General features: G+C 45.9%; 1 protein-coding gene across 1 annotated transcript in view; it reads left to right on the forward strand.

Annotated features, from left to right (window-relative positions):
* Positions 1–832: 832 nt before the first annotated feature.
* The window catches only part of LOC137431813 (D-3-phosphoglycerate dehydrogenase), a 73,556-nt gene continuing 56,158 nt past the window's right edge, over positions 833–18,230 (forward strand). Inside the window, exons 1-2 of the mRNA XM_068123540.2 lie at positions 833–1,104; positions 13,443–13,594. Coding sequence (XP_067979641.2) covers positions 970–1,104; positions 13,443–13,594 — 287 coding nt within the window. The 5' untranslated portion in view covers positions 833–969. The remainder of the gene's footprint in view (positions 1,105–13,442; positions 13,595–18,230) is intronic.

The raw sequence follows: 18,230 nt of genomic DNA on the forward strand, positions 1-18,230 counted from the left end.
TCGTCTGTAAGCCGTCTATCCTGCTCCTGGTTCCGAATCCCGACTCATCCCAGTATTTTTATGGGAAGGGTGATTCATCTGAAATTTGTGCGCACCGTCCCTCGGATGGACGTTAAAACGAGCGTCCCGTCCGCCAGCATTCGTTGGCAGACATTAAAGATCCCACGGTGTCCTTCGGTAAAAGTAGCGATCCAGGAAACAAATTCCAAAATTCCTGCCCCAACCCTGGGAGCCGTTGCATCAGCGGAATAGCCACGCCCCCCAGCCAACGGAGCACCACGTGCCGCTCATGCCCTATCAGCGGAATAGCCACGCCCCCCTAGCCAACGGAGCACCACGTGCTGCTTACGCAATATCACGATAATTAATATATTCTGGGGAGTGGTGAGCGAAGTTCCGTCACGTGGTTTTATGTGAAAGCATCGCATTGTTGCGAATCGTTGGTTTCGTTTGCATTCACGTCGCCTGTGACACTTTCCCAGGTATTAAAATGTCACCTTGGCATGTCGTTCACATCAGGACACTTTGCTTCGAATGATTGCATTGAGTTGTCAGTTGTCACATCGACAGGTTAAATGGAAAAGTTCACGACACCGAAAACATTCCTTCTTTTCGAATGGACGAACCCACTTTGCAATAGGGAGTGTATTTTGGAAATGATGGAAAAAGGTCCGATTAACATCATCGATTAGTGAATCTGAAACATGAAAACAATTTTACTCTCTGATAAATAATCTAAATTAATATTGAATGTGTTATCTGTTGAAATTTATATTTGATTGTATTTATTTAAAAGTTCCAAATCACATCTTACTCCCCCCCCCCCCCCCCCTCCTCTCCGTGACCGCTGAATGGTTCGTTCCAGTTTCTATGAATGTATTTGCCAAGTTTTGAGAATTAGGAGTTTTTCCGAACTGTAAGCGCAGGTGAGGTTTGTTCATCTTCACTCGACATACTGATCGATCGATTATGGAGATTTCCATTCGCAAAGTTCTCATCAGCGAAACGGTTGATCAAAAATGCAAAGAGATCCTGGAGAAAGCCGGTGTTGCCGTCGATTGTCACAACAGCATGACCAAAGAACACCTGGTGGCAGAAATCAAGGTGAGTTGATGAAGGTGACCATAACCGATTTGATATCGTACTGATGACGATTGACAAACTTTCATCCTGCATCTTTAAACTGGTGGTGTCGTGGATGCTGTGCGTGACCTGCGTTCCAATTTGTTCGCTTTGCCAATTCCACTACCTGTGGTCACTATGGTAACTGTGAGCAATTTCAATTATCAGCAACAAGCAAAACCAACCGTCGCTTCACTGCCCGCATTGTAATCGTAGTACGTACTTTATAGACATGCCCACATTGTAATAGTACGTACATTATAGACATGCCCGCATTGTATTAGTACGTACTTTATAGATATGCCCACATTGTAATTGTACGTACATTATAGACATGCCCGCATTGTAATCGTAGTACGTACATTATAGATATGCCCGCATTGTTATCGTAGTGCGTACTTTATAGATATGCCCGCATTGTTATCGTAGTACGTACTTTATAGACATGCCCGCATTGTAATCGTAGTACGTACTTTATAGATATGCCCGCATTGTTATCGTAGTGCGTACTTTATAGACATGCCCGCATTGTAATCATAGTACGTACTTTATAGACATGTCCGCATTGTAATAGTATTGTAATAATTATAGACATGCCTGCATTGTAATAATATTGTAATAATTACAGACATGCCTGCATTGTAATAGTATTGTAAATAATTACAGATATTCCTGCATTGTAATAGTATTGTAATAATTATAGACATGCCTACATTGTAATAGTATTGTAATAATTATAGACATGCCTGCATTGTAATAGTATTGTAATAATTACAGACATGCCTGCATTGTAATAGTATTGTAATAATTATCGACATGCCTGCATTGTAATAGTATCTTATTACAGTAAAGCAAACGTATATGGTTCAGGGGCGGATCCAGGAATTTCAGGAGGGGGGGAGGGTGCATGAAACTATAGCGCTGGGAGGGGGGTGGGAGGGGGCGGATTAAGGGGGGGGGGGGTCTGGGGGTCTTCCCCCAGGAAATTTAAAAAAATTGATCGTCAGAAACGGCATTCGTGCGTTCTTAGAAGTTTCTGCAGTTCCTTGCGTTCTTCGCTGGTCCAACAGTTCAACAGATTCGCGATGACTAATGGTCAGATAGAGGAACTGGTGAAACGACTTGCCCAACTGTTCCTTCTGCTATCGTGTGTGTGTGTGTGTGTGTGTGTGTGTGTGTGTGTGTGTGTGTGTGTGTGTGTGTGTGTGTGTGTGTGTGTGTGTGTGTGTGTGTGTGTGTGTGTGTGTGTGTGTGTGTGTGTGTGTGTGTGTGTGCGCGCGTGTGTGTGTGCTGCATGTTTTTGTGTAGTTCGACTGGAGCTTTCTGATATGGAATTTCGGATTTGTGTAGTTCTCGCGAAATGATTGTTGTGATCTCCTGAGTTAATTAGGCTAATTGACCACAAATAATCCAGGAGAATTCCCATGTTTATAAATGCACACCATGTTAAGGTGTATAGAGCAGCTTAATAGCTCCTTCCATGGCATGCCATTCTCATAACTAAATAAATCACAAAAACAATGATAATATTCTACAAAGCGTTTATTCCAACCCGAGCACTATAGCATGTTTGCAAGGCCATACAAGCTGATGAAAATTTGGTCCATTTGGACCAACGGGCTCACTCGTAGTTATAAAAGACCGGTGCAGTCGAAAGTCGTCGAAAGACTCCGCAATAAAACGGGTCTCACAGTTCACTCCCAAGCCTACAAGGACCACCTACAACACTACAAAGATGCCCTCTCCCGCGCCCGCTCTGCCTACTACTCTCAAATTATCCACTCTGGCTCCGGAAACCCAAAAGCACTCTTCTCGACAATAAACAAACTCCTCCGCCCCCTGAACACCACCACCCAGTCATTCACAGTAGACAACTGCATCTCCTTCCTCTCTTTCTTCCAACGCAAAATTGACAACATCTACAACAGCTTGACCACCGCCGCACCCGCTCCCCCTCCAACCACCTGCCCCCCCTTGTCCTGCCATCCCCTGTCTCGGTTCTCCCCAATCTCCCCTACTGACCTCTCTGAACTCCTCATAGGAATGAAAACTGCCACCTGCACTCTTGACCCCATCCCCTCCAGCTTTGTCAAAGCCTCCCTCCCTGCTCTCTCTCCACTTATCATTGCAACAATAAACTCCTCCCTGTCTACAGGCATCGTCCCACCTTCCCTCAAAATTGCTGCTGTTACCCCCATTCTAAAAAAACCTGGTCTAAACCCTGACACCCTAAACAACTTCAGACCCATCTCCAACCTACCCTTTCTGTCAAAAGTTTTGGAACGCGCTGTAGCCACTCAACTCAAACATCATCTCTCTGCCAATAACCTGTATGAAACATTCCAATCCGGATTCCGGTCCAACCACAGTACTGAAACTGCTCTCCTCAAAATCACCAATGACCTTCTCCTCTCCTCTGACGCTGGCAACCTCAACATTCTCGTCCTCCTTGACCTCAGCGCTGCCTTTGACACCATCGATCACACTATCCTCCTCACCCGACTTGAATCCACCTTTAACGTTACCGGCACTGCCCTCTCTTGGATTAAATCATACCTCTCTGACAGATGCCAGTTCATCTCCATCAATAACTGCAAATCCCCCACTGCTCCCCTCCCCCAAGGTGTCCCCCAAGGTTCAGTTCTTGGCCCCCTCCTCTTCATCCTTTACCTGTCCCCGCTCGGTCACTTAATCTGCCGTCATGGTCTCCAATTCCACTGCTTCGCCGATGACATCCAGCTTTTCATCTCCACCAAGTCCGTCTCCACCGACACCCACTCTATCCTGACAAACTGCATCACTGAAATAAAATCCTGGCTTCAAATCAACTTCCTCAAACTTAACTGTGATAAATCTGAAATAATCATCATTGGCCCAAAAACGCTCACAAAATCCACCCATAACTTTGCCCTCAACATCGACGGTATCCCAGTATCCACCTCCCCTCACATCCGGAATCTTGGCGTCATCTTTGACCAAACCCTTTCCTTCGACAAATACACTAAACAGATCACAAAGTCAGCCTTCTTTCACCTGAAAAACATTGCCCGTCTCCGCTCATCCCTCTCCTCCACGGCTGCAGAAACCCTCATCCACGCCTTCATCACCTCCCGTCTGGACTACTGCAATAGCCTCCTCTATGGTTCACCCTCAAAAATCACCAATAAACTCCAATACATTCAGAACTCCGCTGCCCGTCTACTCACCCATTCCCGGACCCGTGACCACATCACCCCCGTCCTTTACAAGCTTCACTGGCTCCCCATCCCCCAGAGAATCCAGTACAAAATCCTCCTCTTGACATACAAAGCCCTCCATAACCTGGCCCCATCCTACCTGGCTGACCTCCTCTCCAGACACACTCCCACCCGCAACCTCCGCTCTGCTGGTACCAACCTCCTGACCCCCTCCATCCGGACCAAATTCAGATCCTGGGGGGACAGGGCCTTCTCCATCGCTGCTCCCACCCTCTGGAACTCACTACCTCACACCATCAGAGACTCCTCCTCACTCACCACATTCAAAACATCACTAAAGACCCACCTGTTCAACACTGCATTCAACATTCAACCCACAGCATTTAACCCCTGACTATCTCTTCTCCTTCTCCCTCCTTTTGCTTTAAATATTTCCCTATTGATTCTTGTCTTTTTGCAATTGTTGTTTTCATGTATTGTTATGCATTATGTTTGCCACTCTGTCAAAGCGCCTTTGGGCTTCTGGAAAAGCGCTATACAAAATAAATGAATTATTATTATTATTATTATAGTGTGAAATGATGGCGATGACAGACTGTGTGCTGGGCAAAGCCCGGCACCGCCATGCGCCGAGGTTGTGAAGATCAAGGCAGGGGGATCTACCCACAAAGCCCGGCACCGCCATGCGCCGAGGTTGTGAAGCTCAAGGCAGGGGGATCTACCCACAAAGCCCAGCACCGCCATGCGCCGAGGTTGTGAAGCTCAAGACAGGGGGATCTACCCACAAAGCCCGGCACCGCCATGCGCCGAGGTTGTGAAGCTCAAGGCAGGGGGATCTACCCACAAAGCCCGGCACTGCCATGCGCCGAGGTTGTGAAGCTCAAGGCAGGGGGATCTACCCACAAAGCCCGGCACCGCCATGCGCCGAGGTTGTGAAGCTCAAGGCAGGGGGATCTACCCACAAAGCCCGGCACCGCCATGTGCCTCGGTTGTGAAGCTCAAGGCAGGGGGATCTACCCACAAAGCCCGGCACCGCCATGTGCCTCGGTTGTGAAGCTCAAGGCAGGGGGATCTACCCACAAAGCCCGGCACCGCCATGTGCCTCGGTTGTGAAGCTCAAGGCAGGGGGATCTACCCACAAAGCCCGGCACCGCCATGTGCCTCGGTTGTGAAGCTCAAGGCAGGGGGAATTTACCCACAAAGCCCGGCACCGCCATGTGCCTCGGTTGTGAAGCTCAAGGCAGGGGGTTCTCCCCACAAAAGAGATCAGATAGGACAGCGGAATGTGAATTATTTTATTAATCGTAAATTAAGCTATTTTGGAATAGACGGCGCTTGTGTTTCTGAATGAAAATGTTACACACATCATGTGCGGATATGGTGACGTCATGTTCTATGTTCATGAGGGCCAGAGATGCCATCCGACTTTCTCCCATGGAATTTCTTCGGTAGGTCTTCAGACGCCGCAGGCAAGCAAATGAGCGTTCGGCCTCACAGGAGCCGACAAGGATGGTGCATCCAATATGGAGTAGGACTTTGATGGATGGAAATTCGTCTCCATCTACTGCGCAGAAACAATCCATGAATGTGCTTTTAGGCGTGTTGTTAGGCTTCCTTCTCCAAAACATCTGCCAGTTTCTAAGCTCATTTATCCAACGTTTTATCAACGCAATGGCTTCTGATGTAGGGCTGGAATGTCGCAGGTATCGGCGATTATTGTAGATGGCATCAGCAGAAACAGATCGCTACCTTCCCAATTTTCAGCACAGAATCGGGTGTCCATTTCCTGGCTGAGGTGGTCGAGTCGAGAAATGGAATGGACACGTTTCTGAGGTCGAAGAGCAAGGGAGTATTGGCGGCATTGTTTGGACGATGGATTTGTCGTTTTACAACTCTCGGCATTGTGACGTCACCTCCTACAGATTATATCATGGCCTTAGCGTCATCGAACCACAGAGAGAATTCAGTTTCAGCATTTGACCGTAGTTGAGTGAGCGCGTCCTTCTTGTCAATCAGAGAGTATGCCTCCAGCACATCCATGCCGTTGCGTTGCAGCTTGTGGGCAAGGCCCTTTAAAGTATGTCGGCTGTTCTTCACTGTAATGAACACAACATCAAACTGAAAAGACGTCAGTGAACTCAGAATTCCCTGTGTAGACACGCGGCTATCACGGTCCCACCCCCAGGAATTCTCATCACCGTCGGGATTTACAATCCTGTCCAAACAAATACAGACAAATGGATATAACTCTTCGACTGTCTCGTAACAAGAGTGTCTCCACCCACCTCGTCTTGCACAGACCTTGCAGTTTTTTTTGCTGAGGTTTCCTCTTCTTGCTCAGAAAAGGTCTTTTCAAGGTACCGTTGTCTCGTGGGTGAGTTCTTGAAAAATCTATAAAGCTCATGAATGGTATCGATCATATTGCGAACCATGGATAGTCTACACGCTGCTGCGATAGACAAATGTAGCACATGACTGTTGCAGTGAGTGTAGAGCGCCAAAGGCTGGACAGCTTTAATCTGCGCTTGAGTTCCGATTCTGGATGACGCCAGTGATGATGCACCGTCATAGCTTTGCCCTCTTGCCTTACTGATGTCCACACCTCTTCTGAATAAACAATCTATGATGGCCTTTCCTACAGCTTCCCCAGTAGTTCTCTCTAGCTCTACGAAATCAAAGAATACTTCTTTAACTGAAGGTTGTGAGGCCAGGGTGTCGAGGAACTGGAGTGAAATACTGAGAATTTCATGGTTGGAATGAAGCTCCGTTACCTCATCACCTATGATGGTGAAAAATCCTCCCTCCTTCAAACACTTGGTCAGTCCATCTCTAATGTGGCCACCAATGATCTCTATCACTTCGTTCTGGATGGTCTTAGAGGTACAGCGAGCATTCTTTTTGCCACTCAGCAGATGTTCCCGTAAGATCTCATCGTTTTCAGCAATGTGACTCAAAATGGCGAGGAAATTTCCTTTGTTTGAGATGTCATCACATTTCAGCGAATTGTCGTCTCGATGTCCCCTGAGTGCTATGTTCTGCCGACCGTAGAGCAGCACCACACCGACAGTTTGTCAGAGGATGTGTAGATTTTTTTCATAGTTCAGTTTGTTCTGCTCGGAAATCAAATATGATATTCTGTGGGTCGGATTTCGGACACTTTCCATCAAATCATTAGCAGCAAGCATGGCTTGTTTATGGTAGTTCAGTGAATCGTGTGTCGCCAGTGCACCATCTGTACCAGTTGCTTTCCGTAGGTTGGTTAAGGGTGATCGGACTGGCACCCCTGACTTCATTTGATCATTTTTTGGAGGGAACATAACACAGAACTTACAGATCCCACCTCCAGGTACAGAACTGTAAGCCAACCATTTGTAACGATCGAGCCACTCTCTGCGAAAATTCAGCACATATGAACCATTTTGTCCCTTGCAGTTGATCCGTTGAACACACAGGGAATCAAAACTTTGTGGGCAGTGATGCTCGTTTAAGTACTTGATTTTCTCGTCACCCGGAAGCGACTCAATACGAACATTATCGGCCACAATATCACCATCATAAGCTGGCGCGGCCTGTACGCCTTCCAACACAGGCACTGATTTGTCGTTTGTTGCATCACTCACTTTAAGAGTGTTTGTATTGCCAAGGGGCTCGGAAGACGGGGTTGCTTCATTACGGCGTACTAGTACCTCTGGTTGGGCCTCAGTTGCTGGTGCTGCTGCAGGCCTACCCAGTGGGTGTTGTGCCTCATCTGTTGTTATAGTATGGTCTGTCGCAGTGATGGACGAAAAGAAGTCCGTAATCTTCCTCTTTTTTTGGATCTTCCATGACAGTCACTCGTTTTGTCTGAAGACAAAGTAAGTGATCCGATGTTTGTCGATATGATACCTCTGTAGACCGCATTGACCAGTTTCCTCAGCGCTCAGCAATGCATTATTGGATGGACGAGTCCACTAACGCGCTCGACGAGGGGTGTTGACAATAGGCTTGTACTATTGTAAACGTACCTCACGTCGAGCGATTTAATGAACTCGTCGACCAAGCACACGAGTATCATGTACACACACGAATAATTGACACAAACGTGAAGAGAAATTTGAATTCTGCGCAAACTGTACTGCATCCATTATAATTGTGCTCCGCTGTAAACGAGTTTTAATGTAATGCTGTATATTTATGCTCCGCCCATGTTTGCCTCATCACGTATTCAATTCATGCTCCACCCACGTGTTGCGTCATCGCCACGGTGCTATCTTCGCGTCATATCCACTGGAGTGGCTGCTGCTGATTATTTCGCTTTGGACGGTGGATTTATGTGATGAAAGTCTGGTGTTTTACCGTCGCACTTGGAGTGTTTTATAATAAAGCAAAAGTGATTTGAAACCTCTGAGCGTTGGTAAGCCGCCTGGAACGTTCCTTGTTCAAAATAATCTGGACACGAGGGCTGTTCCAGGATAATCAGAGCTTATAATTTATCAAAAATCCAGAGGGGGGTGGGGGCGTGCGCACCCCCTGCTGCATCCTCATCCTGGATCGAAGGGGGGGGTGCGCACCCCCCTGGATCCGCCCCTGTGGTTATTCATGTTTGTCTGTTTGTTTGTATGTTTATGACATGTGCGACCAAAACGTCATCTTCTTCAAATAAATTAACACCCTCTTAATTACGTTTAGACTGCTGAGACACCTCAGACCTTTGAAGATCCTGAAGACCCAAAATACCCTTAAAGACCTAAAATACCCTTGAAGGCCCTGAGGCTCAAAAAGACCCTAAAGACCCAAGACACACCGAAGACCCAAGACTCCCGAAGACCCAAGACACCCCAAAGACCCAAGACACCCCGAAGACCCAAGACACCCCGAAGACCCAAGACACCCCGAAGACCCAAGACACCCCGAAGACCCAAGACACCCCGAAGACCCAATACACCCCAAAGACCCCAAAATACACTTAAAGGCCCAGATGATCCAAAAGACCCCAAAGACCCAAAACACCCTGAAGACCCTTAAAGACCCAGAGGAATCAAAAAACCCTGAAGACCCTGAAGATCATAAAGACACAAAATGCACCAAAATGGTCAAAGATGCCTATCCCTCTGAAACGACGTGTGGTGAGGCGCGCGGAGTGCGTCGAGTCACGCTAGTTGTAATAATTATAGACATGCCTGCATTGTAATAGTATTGTAATAGTTATAGACATGCCTGCATTGTAATAGTATTGTAATAATTATTGACATGCCTGCGTTGTAATAGTATTGTAATAATTATCAACATGCCTGCATTGTAATAGTATTGTAATAATTATCGACATGCCTGCATTGTAATAGTATTGTAATAATTATTGACATGCCTGCATTGTAATAGTATTGTAATAATTATCAACATGCCTGCATTGTAATAGTATTGTAATAGTTATAGACATGCCTGCATTGTAATAGTATTGTAATAATTATCGACATGCCTGCATTGTAATAGTATTGTAATAATTATCGACATACCTGCATTGTAATAGTATGGTTATAATTATAGACATGCCTGCATTGTAATAGTATTGTAATAATTATCGACATGCCTGCATTGTAATAGTATTGTAATAATTATCGACATGCCTGCATTGTAATAGTATTGTAATAATTATCGACATGCCTGCATTGTAATAGTATTGTAATAATTATCAACATGCCTGCATTGTAATAGTATTGTAATAATTATCGACATGCCTGCATTGTAATAGTATTGCAATAATTATAGACATGGTCGAATCCACGTATGGGGGGGATATTATTACTTGCAAAATCGAAGATTTTTCAAGTATATTGTTACTTGCAAAATCGAAGATTTTTCAAGTATATTGGTCGGTTGTGTTTGTGGTTCTGTCTGTCTGTCTGTTTGTTTGTCACCGGCCTACAGGTCGCAATTTTCAACCGATCTTCACGAAACCACCAAATGGTAGAGTTGGCCAAAAGCAAGAAGCCTATTGTTTTTGGGGTCAAAAGGTCAACATAGGCCAAAGGTCACCAACTTTGCTAAATTTCTAAAATCCTCAATTTTCATCAGATTGACTTGAAAGTTGAAGAGGACTTGCATATCTCGTCACTGAATTCAACCACTAAGTATTTTTAGGTCAACATAAGCCAAAAGGTCAACATAGGCAACATAGGCCAAAAGGTCAACATAGGCCAAATTTCTAAAATCCTCAATTTTCATCAGATTGACTTGAAGTTTGAAGAGGACTTGCATATCTGGTCACTGAGTTCAACCACCAAGTATTTTTGAGGTCAACTTAGGCCAAAAGGTCAACATAGGCCAAGTTTCAAAAATCCTCAATTTTTTATCCGATTGACTTGAAAATTGAACAGCATTTACACATTGAGTCACTAAATAGGGAAACTAACTATTTTTGAGGTCAAAACGTCAACTCAAGGTCAACCTTCCAAAATCATCAATTTTCATCTGAAAAATCTCCACTTTTCTTCCTATTGACCCGCGAGCGTTGATCAAGATTGTCAATTTTAATCTTGATGAAATGGACAATTTGCTGTATGAATGGAATTTTTTTTCTTGGGGGGGGGGGGCGGCGAGGGGCGGATTATGCAAGTATCGTGCTCCGCATGACGTCTTCTTGTTTATTAATTTTTTTACTACATGGTGTAGCACTAGGGCTTGTGGAAGAGCTATGTATGTATAATACAGAACAAATGAGGACACAACATAACAAAGGTACAGCAGGAGACAGAGGAAACGGCAACAGCAGGGCTGAGGGAGAAAATAGATGGAGATGGACAAAAAAGGGATGCAGGAAACTATGAGGCGTAAGGGAGAACGCAATGGGTGGACGAGATGGATACATAAGCAAAGTTTTGGGAGGTGTCGGGGGTGGTTTAACAGATGTAGAAAAGATCATTATTTTTAGATGGGGGATCACTTGAGATTGTGGTGAATAGCTGTCTTGAAGACCTGGAGGGAAGAATGAGATTAAAGAAGAGCATGGAAGGTGGTTCCACAGGTGGGAAAAAAGGATGAATAATTGAGTGGAGGTGAGCAGTGGTTCTGGATTTAGGCAGTTTCACTCGGAGGGTGTTGCTAATGGACCGCTGATTATTGGAAGTAATCTGATAGGTCTGTAGTTAAGTGGATCGGGTTTTGTACCTTTTTATGCAATGCAATGATGTTGGCTGACTTCTAAGCAGATGGAAGATGACCTCAAGCAAATTATAGGGTGAAAAGATCAGATGGAGGATGTGCAAGTGCAGCAGAGCAGGTTTTTAAGACACGTGAGCTGATGGGCCCGTCCGGTCCAGTTGCAGAGTCTGAATGGAGGGTTTTTTTTTTTTTGTTTTTTTTTTTTGTATACAAGATCGAGGCTCGTGAAAGAGCGAACATTTATCACACAGAAAGACAAACCGACACATAACCGACAAACCGACACATAAAACAAATAACATCGGGAGCGGTAGACAAGATGGGGAGAGAGGGGGAAGGACACAAACACAACATTTGAGAGCAGGAACCGAGAGACATGGAGACATCGAGAGATCTGTGGGAGGGAGAGGGCTTTGGGGGGGAGGCATGGGAAAGGGGGTGGGAGAGGCATAAAACATATGGACACTGCCAGGACTACCAGGAAAGAAGTTGGAATTACAAACAAGGTGGATCTGGGGTGAATTAGTGGGGGTAGAAAAGATCAAGGTTTTGGATGGGGGAAGATAAGAGATGGTGGTGAACAGCTGTTTTAAAGACCTGGAGGGAGGAGTGGGATTGAAGGGAGTGTGGGAGTTTGTTCCAGAGGCGGGAGAAAAGAGGAATGAAGGAGTGAAGGTGAACAGAGAGCCGAGATTTCGGCAGTTTAACCATCAGAGGCTTGCTGGCAGATCTTGTGCGACCTGCAGGAATATTTGGGGACTCTAACCCTAACCACCTTTTCAGGGGCAAAAACCGCCGGGTCAAGGAGCAGTTGGGTACGATCGAGGAGGGTGGGTATATAGAGTGAGGGTTTAGGAACTCAAGATTTGGAAGCAAACAGAATCAAGGCATTCGGCCTTCTCATGCGTGGACTCGGCTGTGGTGCCATTTGGAGTAACGGAAGGGGTGGACACTCCAGAGACGGACTTAACAAGGTGATACCATGTTTTAGCGGAGGGAGACAAGTTTTAAAGTTCTATTTTGAGGTTGGACAGATGTTCTTTTCTGGCTCTCCTGTGAGTGGACACACACTTGTTGCAGATTTGTGGAATGATTTTCGATTGCCTTCGGTTGGATTTACCTTCTTAACTCATTCTACTCTCATTATGCAATCTTACTGCTTTTTTACTCTTTTTTTATCAACCTCCTTTTTCTACTCAACTGCTTCCTTTGTCTCCCTTACCGACAAAACGTCTTTCTTAATATTACTTTTTTCTACCAACTTTGAACTAGTATTACATCTTTTCAAATGCCCTTTGGCCTTTCAGTTTCTTCTTCATTCTTAATTGGTATTCAAATTGGTGTGCATCTAATTTTAATATACTGTAGCGGCTACCGCTGGGTTTTCACAATCGCCTTGCACCTATCAAGGACGCGGAGCGATCACCATGCCGGGCTCGTCCAGGACGCCCGGGCAGGCCCGCGCTCAACTTGCCAGGCCTCGGTCGGGACGCCCGGGCATGCCCGGGCATGCCCGGGCAGGCTCGCCCTCAACTTGCCAGGCCGCAGCCAGGACGCTGGGCCACGCCCCCTCTCGCCTTTCCTGGGCAAACGCTCCGGGATAATATGTATATATATTGCTGCCCGATAAACGGGCTTTTCAGAGTGCCTGAGTGTTTGGTTTGAATAAAGCAACTCGGATGAATTCCAGCTTTTTTGTCGCGTCCATTCTTCCGATCGACGTGGGAGCCCCAGCTCCTTCAATACTGTATATAACTTATTTGTTTATTCCATGAGTCACCTGCTTCATAAGTTAGGCAAAAAAGTAATTTGGCAAACAGGTGACCCCTTCAAATACAGGCATAACTCGCTGATATTTTAAGCTTGCTTTACGAGCTTGTGGTTAAAAAATTTCACTCACCTTTACCTGGGAGATTGTCACAAACAAAATATAGATTGTGATTGGGTTGGTGTTCATCATTGTCTTTAATGGTCTTTGGTGTGCAGAACTATGATGCCCTAATCGTCCGATCTGGCACCAAGGTGTCCAAAGAGGTGATTGCAGCGGGTGATCATCTGCAAGTGATTGGACGTGCTGGCACAGGAGTTGACAACATCGATGTTGATGCAGCCACTCGTCATGGTGTTTTGGTCATGAAGTGAGATTATATTGTGTGCATGCGTTTGTGTGTGTGCTGTTGATTGTAATATACATAATTTGGGTTCGATAAGGTAGAACGTAGTCCTCCCAAGACTCAAAGTATCCACCCCCTTTTCAGTGAAGGATTACGATTCATGGGCTGAGTTGTGAAGTTTTGTTGTTCTAAGTTTGGCTCCAAGGGCTCTTTTCAGGATTGTCACTGAGCCCCGGACAGCCTCCAGCTGTAGTTCATTTGTGGTAATGTTCCCAGGGATTATTATTAAGATCTCTGTAAGGTTCTTCTTTATCATTTCCGTTGCCCCAATTATCACTGGTACAATTTCGATGCTTTTCAGCTTCCAGGATCTTTTCACTTAATTCTTGAGGTCTTGGTATTTGGTCATTTTGTTGATTCCTGCATAATTTAGACCAAAATCACTGGGTACTGAAACCTCAACTAGCAATGCCTTCTTTGACTTTTTTTTTCCGAGTACTATATCCGGTCGCAATGCTTTGTTTTATATGTTCACGCTGGATGGGATCATCTGTTCATATGTGAGCAATATGTCCTTGTTTTCAATGATGGCTTTTGGTTTATGGTTCCACGTGTTTTATGGAACTGGGAGATTAAATTTTTTGCAGATGTGCCAGTGGATTACTCTACATACATTGTTGTGCCTTTGGGTGTACAGCTGTTCTGACATGAGTTTTTTTACATTCTGATAGGAGGTGACTCGTGCTTTCTGCGTCTACCTTACTGAACAATACTTGGCTGATTGACTCGGTCCTGCCATCTTCTTAAAGCCATACGTGTAGTGTCCTTGGTCTTGGGCATTTATTATGATTTGTTCTCCGTCCTCGTTGAGCTGACCCCTTCTTAGCCATTCCAGTGATCCTTCTTTGTCTATCCCCAATCTGCCCAACAATTATTTTTATTTTTTTCCCCCTGCTCTTTTGTCTTTCTTCCTTTTATCACTATTACTAGAGGACCCTACCACAGGATCCGTGACCAATATTTTGGGATCATGGTGTGGTGGTAATTTTAGATGAATTAGGGATGCTGAACAAAATAAGCCAGGAGTCTAGGGTTGCCAGAAACCTCTCCACCTTTTCAGGGGCAATAACCACAGAGTCCAGGAGCAGTTGGGTATGATTGAGAAGGGTGGGTATATAGAGTGAGGGTTTGGGGACTCAAGATTGCTGCATTGAGGCTTTCGGCTCATGAAAATATGGGCTAACTCCACCAGAGGGCCAAATCCAAGATGGCTACCGTGATATGGCATATCTTCACTTGTATATGATCTACAAGTGTGTTCTTGGTGTCTAAATATAGGTTTTTGATGTCAAGGAATCCAATGCTGATGTCAAAATAGTGATTATTGAAGAACATGTATGCTTAGTGATATTTTCTTCAATGGGAGTCCAGAAAATCGAAAATCATGTATTTGTTCCCGGTCATAATCAAAATGTGTTTATCCCCAACAAAAAGGTAGTGAATGAGTGAGTAGGGGGGGGGGGGTGGAGGGGGGAGGTTGGGAAACGCCAATGTCTCATGAGCAATGATTAATCATCTGTGGAAAAGGAATTTGGTCTTCATGAGCCAAATAGACGTTATTATTAATTGAAACTGTTCAGTTTTGGGTTCGGGGATTTTTCCATGTACAGTCATACCCCGTTTTATGCCATTTCGACCTACGTCAAATCCGACTTTACGCCACTCTTCTAGAGTAAATTTCAGTTCAGCGAACGTCATTATGTGCGACTTTACGTCACTCCTACGGACGTGAAAATAATTAAACAATTGGATGTTTTAACGTTTTAACGATCGTTGATCGTTGTTTTAACGTTGATGTTTTAACGATAGAAACAATTTAAAATACAATAAAAAGCACATTAAAATTTTTTTTAAATGTACGTACAGTATACGTACGCGTAGCTGCTGGTTCTCATTCAAAACAAAGGCGACACCATATGCATTTTGTCCTGTGCTGCGGTCACATGCTTGCTTTGCCTTTCGCTGGTATTTTTGTGATTATTCCTTTGCTGTGTAAAGGTTCCTTTACTGTGTAAAACAAACAACGTAACGTGGCAACGGCGAAACATGACGATGCCGGCTCGGACGTACAGTATACGTTTGTATATATATATAGGCAGGACCCAGTACCTCCAATGACGGGGGCTCATAGTGCGAGAGGACTGGGGGGGTGATAGTGGGAGATAGTGTCTGCTACCATCCCTCACGTTGGGGCAAAGGAGCAGTAGATTTATGGGGTTTGGCAGTGTGAACTAGCCGAGGGCGGGCTAGGATATTGTTAGGGATTTAGAAGGATGACAATAGGAGACCGAGATTTAAGTAGAGACATTGTTACAGGTAGAGGGACGTAGTCAGATTAGAAGGATGTTAATGACGAGGGAAGTGCTTAGTATAAAGGAAGACAGGGAAAGCACAAGTATTAGAGGGAAGTAGTTAGTTAGATGATGCTGTGTGTGTGTAATTGTGGGTGCCTCTTGGGCTTGGTGAAATGAGGCATTGGTCGATAATGGTTGTGTGTGTGAGAATCTGGTTATCGTTGAACTTGGTGAAATGAGGCAATGGTCTGGGATGACCGGAGAAAGTGTATGAGTGGTGTATTGAGGACATGTGTAATGGTATTGAGTGATTGACTTGCATGGGGTGCAAGTGGATAAATGGAGAGAATACTTGGTGTGTGGGAATAAATGGTGTGTGGAGTGAGTAGTGTGGATTGAGTGGTGTGGAGTGCATGGTGCGGAGCAGTGGATGGGGGAGGATGGACCCCTTCAGGAATACCCGGGGAGGGTAGTTTAAAGTTAGGTAAAGGGAGTAGGTAAATTGTTTGGAAATTGACATCTGTGGTGCAGGGAGTAGCAAGTTGTTGCTTTGAGGGGTGCATGAGTGAGTGGAATGGCTGGGCGTATGGGCTTAATTAGTGAGTATGGTTAAATGGGCACTCCGCCACTGGTAGTCTGTCGGCCAGGTGAGGCCGCAGGTCGGCTCTGGGAGCCAGGTAGGGTTCAGTGTAGAGTTCAGTGGGGCCCGAGGATCCTAAGAGAGGACCCAGGTAGCCCAATGCCAGAGAGGGCATCAGAGGGGTGAGAGAGCCAGGAGGGCCTTCCCCGAGTTAGGGTAGTTGAAGGAGCTAGGCAAGCTCGGGTGGCGACTTCAGTGGTGGAGGTGCGCAGGTAAGTAGGACCTGCTGGTAGAGCCACACGACCCAGCCCCGAAATTGTGCGAAGGCACAGATAGAAAAAAGGGGGGAGAGGGACCCCAAATTTGGTAGGGCACCACAGGGTGGGTCAATGGGAATTGGTTTCTAGAACCACATAGTGTAAAGAGGCCAATTGATTGGCAGGGCAAGACCCCGGGTAGTTTAAAGAGTTAATGTCAATTAGAAGGATAGTTAGGATGAAATCTCTTTGCACCATCCACATCCACTCACCAAGGTGACAGGACTCCACACCAGGTTTTGCAGATGATTTGGAATGAAAGACGCATCATGACGTGGGTGAGACATTGTGTTTATTCCATCTCTTCCTTCTTGGGAGGGATTGGAAACGAATTTGGCATAAAGGGGGATAGAAGAGACAAGACGGTAGAGACGGAATTTGTAAAGTGTAAATACGGGGAGGGGCAAGGGTGGTGTAGGTTGACATGGGGGGTGACTAACGGCTAGGGACGAGCTTTCTCCGCTCGCTCTTCCGCGCCCCTCATGTTGCATTACCTTGTTTTGACGTGTACCCTTGCGCCCTTTCCCCCGCTAACCTCTGCTTTGTCTTTCCTCCCCACCCATGGACCCATATCCTTTGTTGAGGGGAGAGTGCAGGAACCCTGAGCTGTGCGGCTGCACTTTTGTAGTAGATATACCAAGTAGATACCCTTGATGCATATCCTTGTAAAGAACCGATCGACGTGTGCATGGATTTACAAATGCCTGCCTGTACGTCATCGTTTCTGCATATATCACATCGTCCAAAAATAAAGAAGCAAGCAACTTTGGCTACTCGAGGAAAGACGGGGCACGCCTACGACTCGGAGGCGAGCGCCGATCCCCGGGGCGGCCGGGTTCACGGAACCCTGAGCTCGTTCCTTCGTCATGGACGACACGACACGACAACCGGTGAAACTGCTCGGACACGTTGGGTAAAGCACGCCGTGGTGAAGCGCCGCGGAGCCACTCGGCACACAAGCCAGCTCACGGTCGACACGTCCGTGCCGGTCACCCCGTTCGAGGAGAAGACCCGACCGATAGAAAACAACGGAGGGACTCCCGACCGGGAGCGGCAAAGATTCGGGGTGAAGCCGCAGCCTCCTCCAGTTATTTACTCTAGTTTTATGAATTACAGTGTTTGTCTCCATTTTAAGGCATTTTAAAGGCATTACGCCCGGTTTACGTCAAAAACCGAGCTACGATGCCGGGCTTATGGAACCAATTAATGATGTAGGCCGGGGTATTACTGTACTAGTCTGTAGCTGCCATTTCCACCTCATTAAGGCAAATTTTTCCGAACGGGATTCGTTGTGTTTTTCTGTTATATCTTGGTCCCTGTGTTGCTGTTGCTGTTGCAGCGGGCACCCTTGCCCTACGGGTGGGAGTACCATTCTCGGCCCACCTACAGTGGGCAATGTGCTGTGTGGC

This window comes from Myxine glutinosa, chromosome 7 (assembly GCF_964187855.1).
Source record: "Myxine glutinosa chromosome 7, kmMyxGlut1.1, whole genome shotgun sequence".
NCBI classification, from domain to species: domain Eukaryota; kingdom Metazoa; phylum Chordata; class Myxini; order Myxiniformes; family Myxinidae; genus Myxine; species Myxine glutinosa.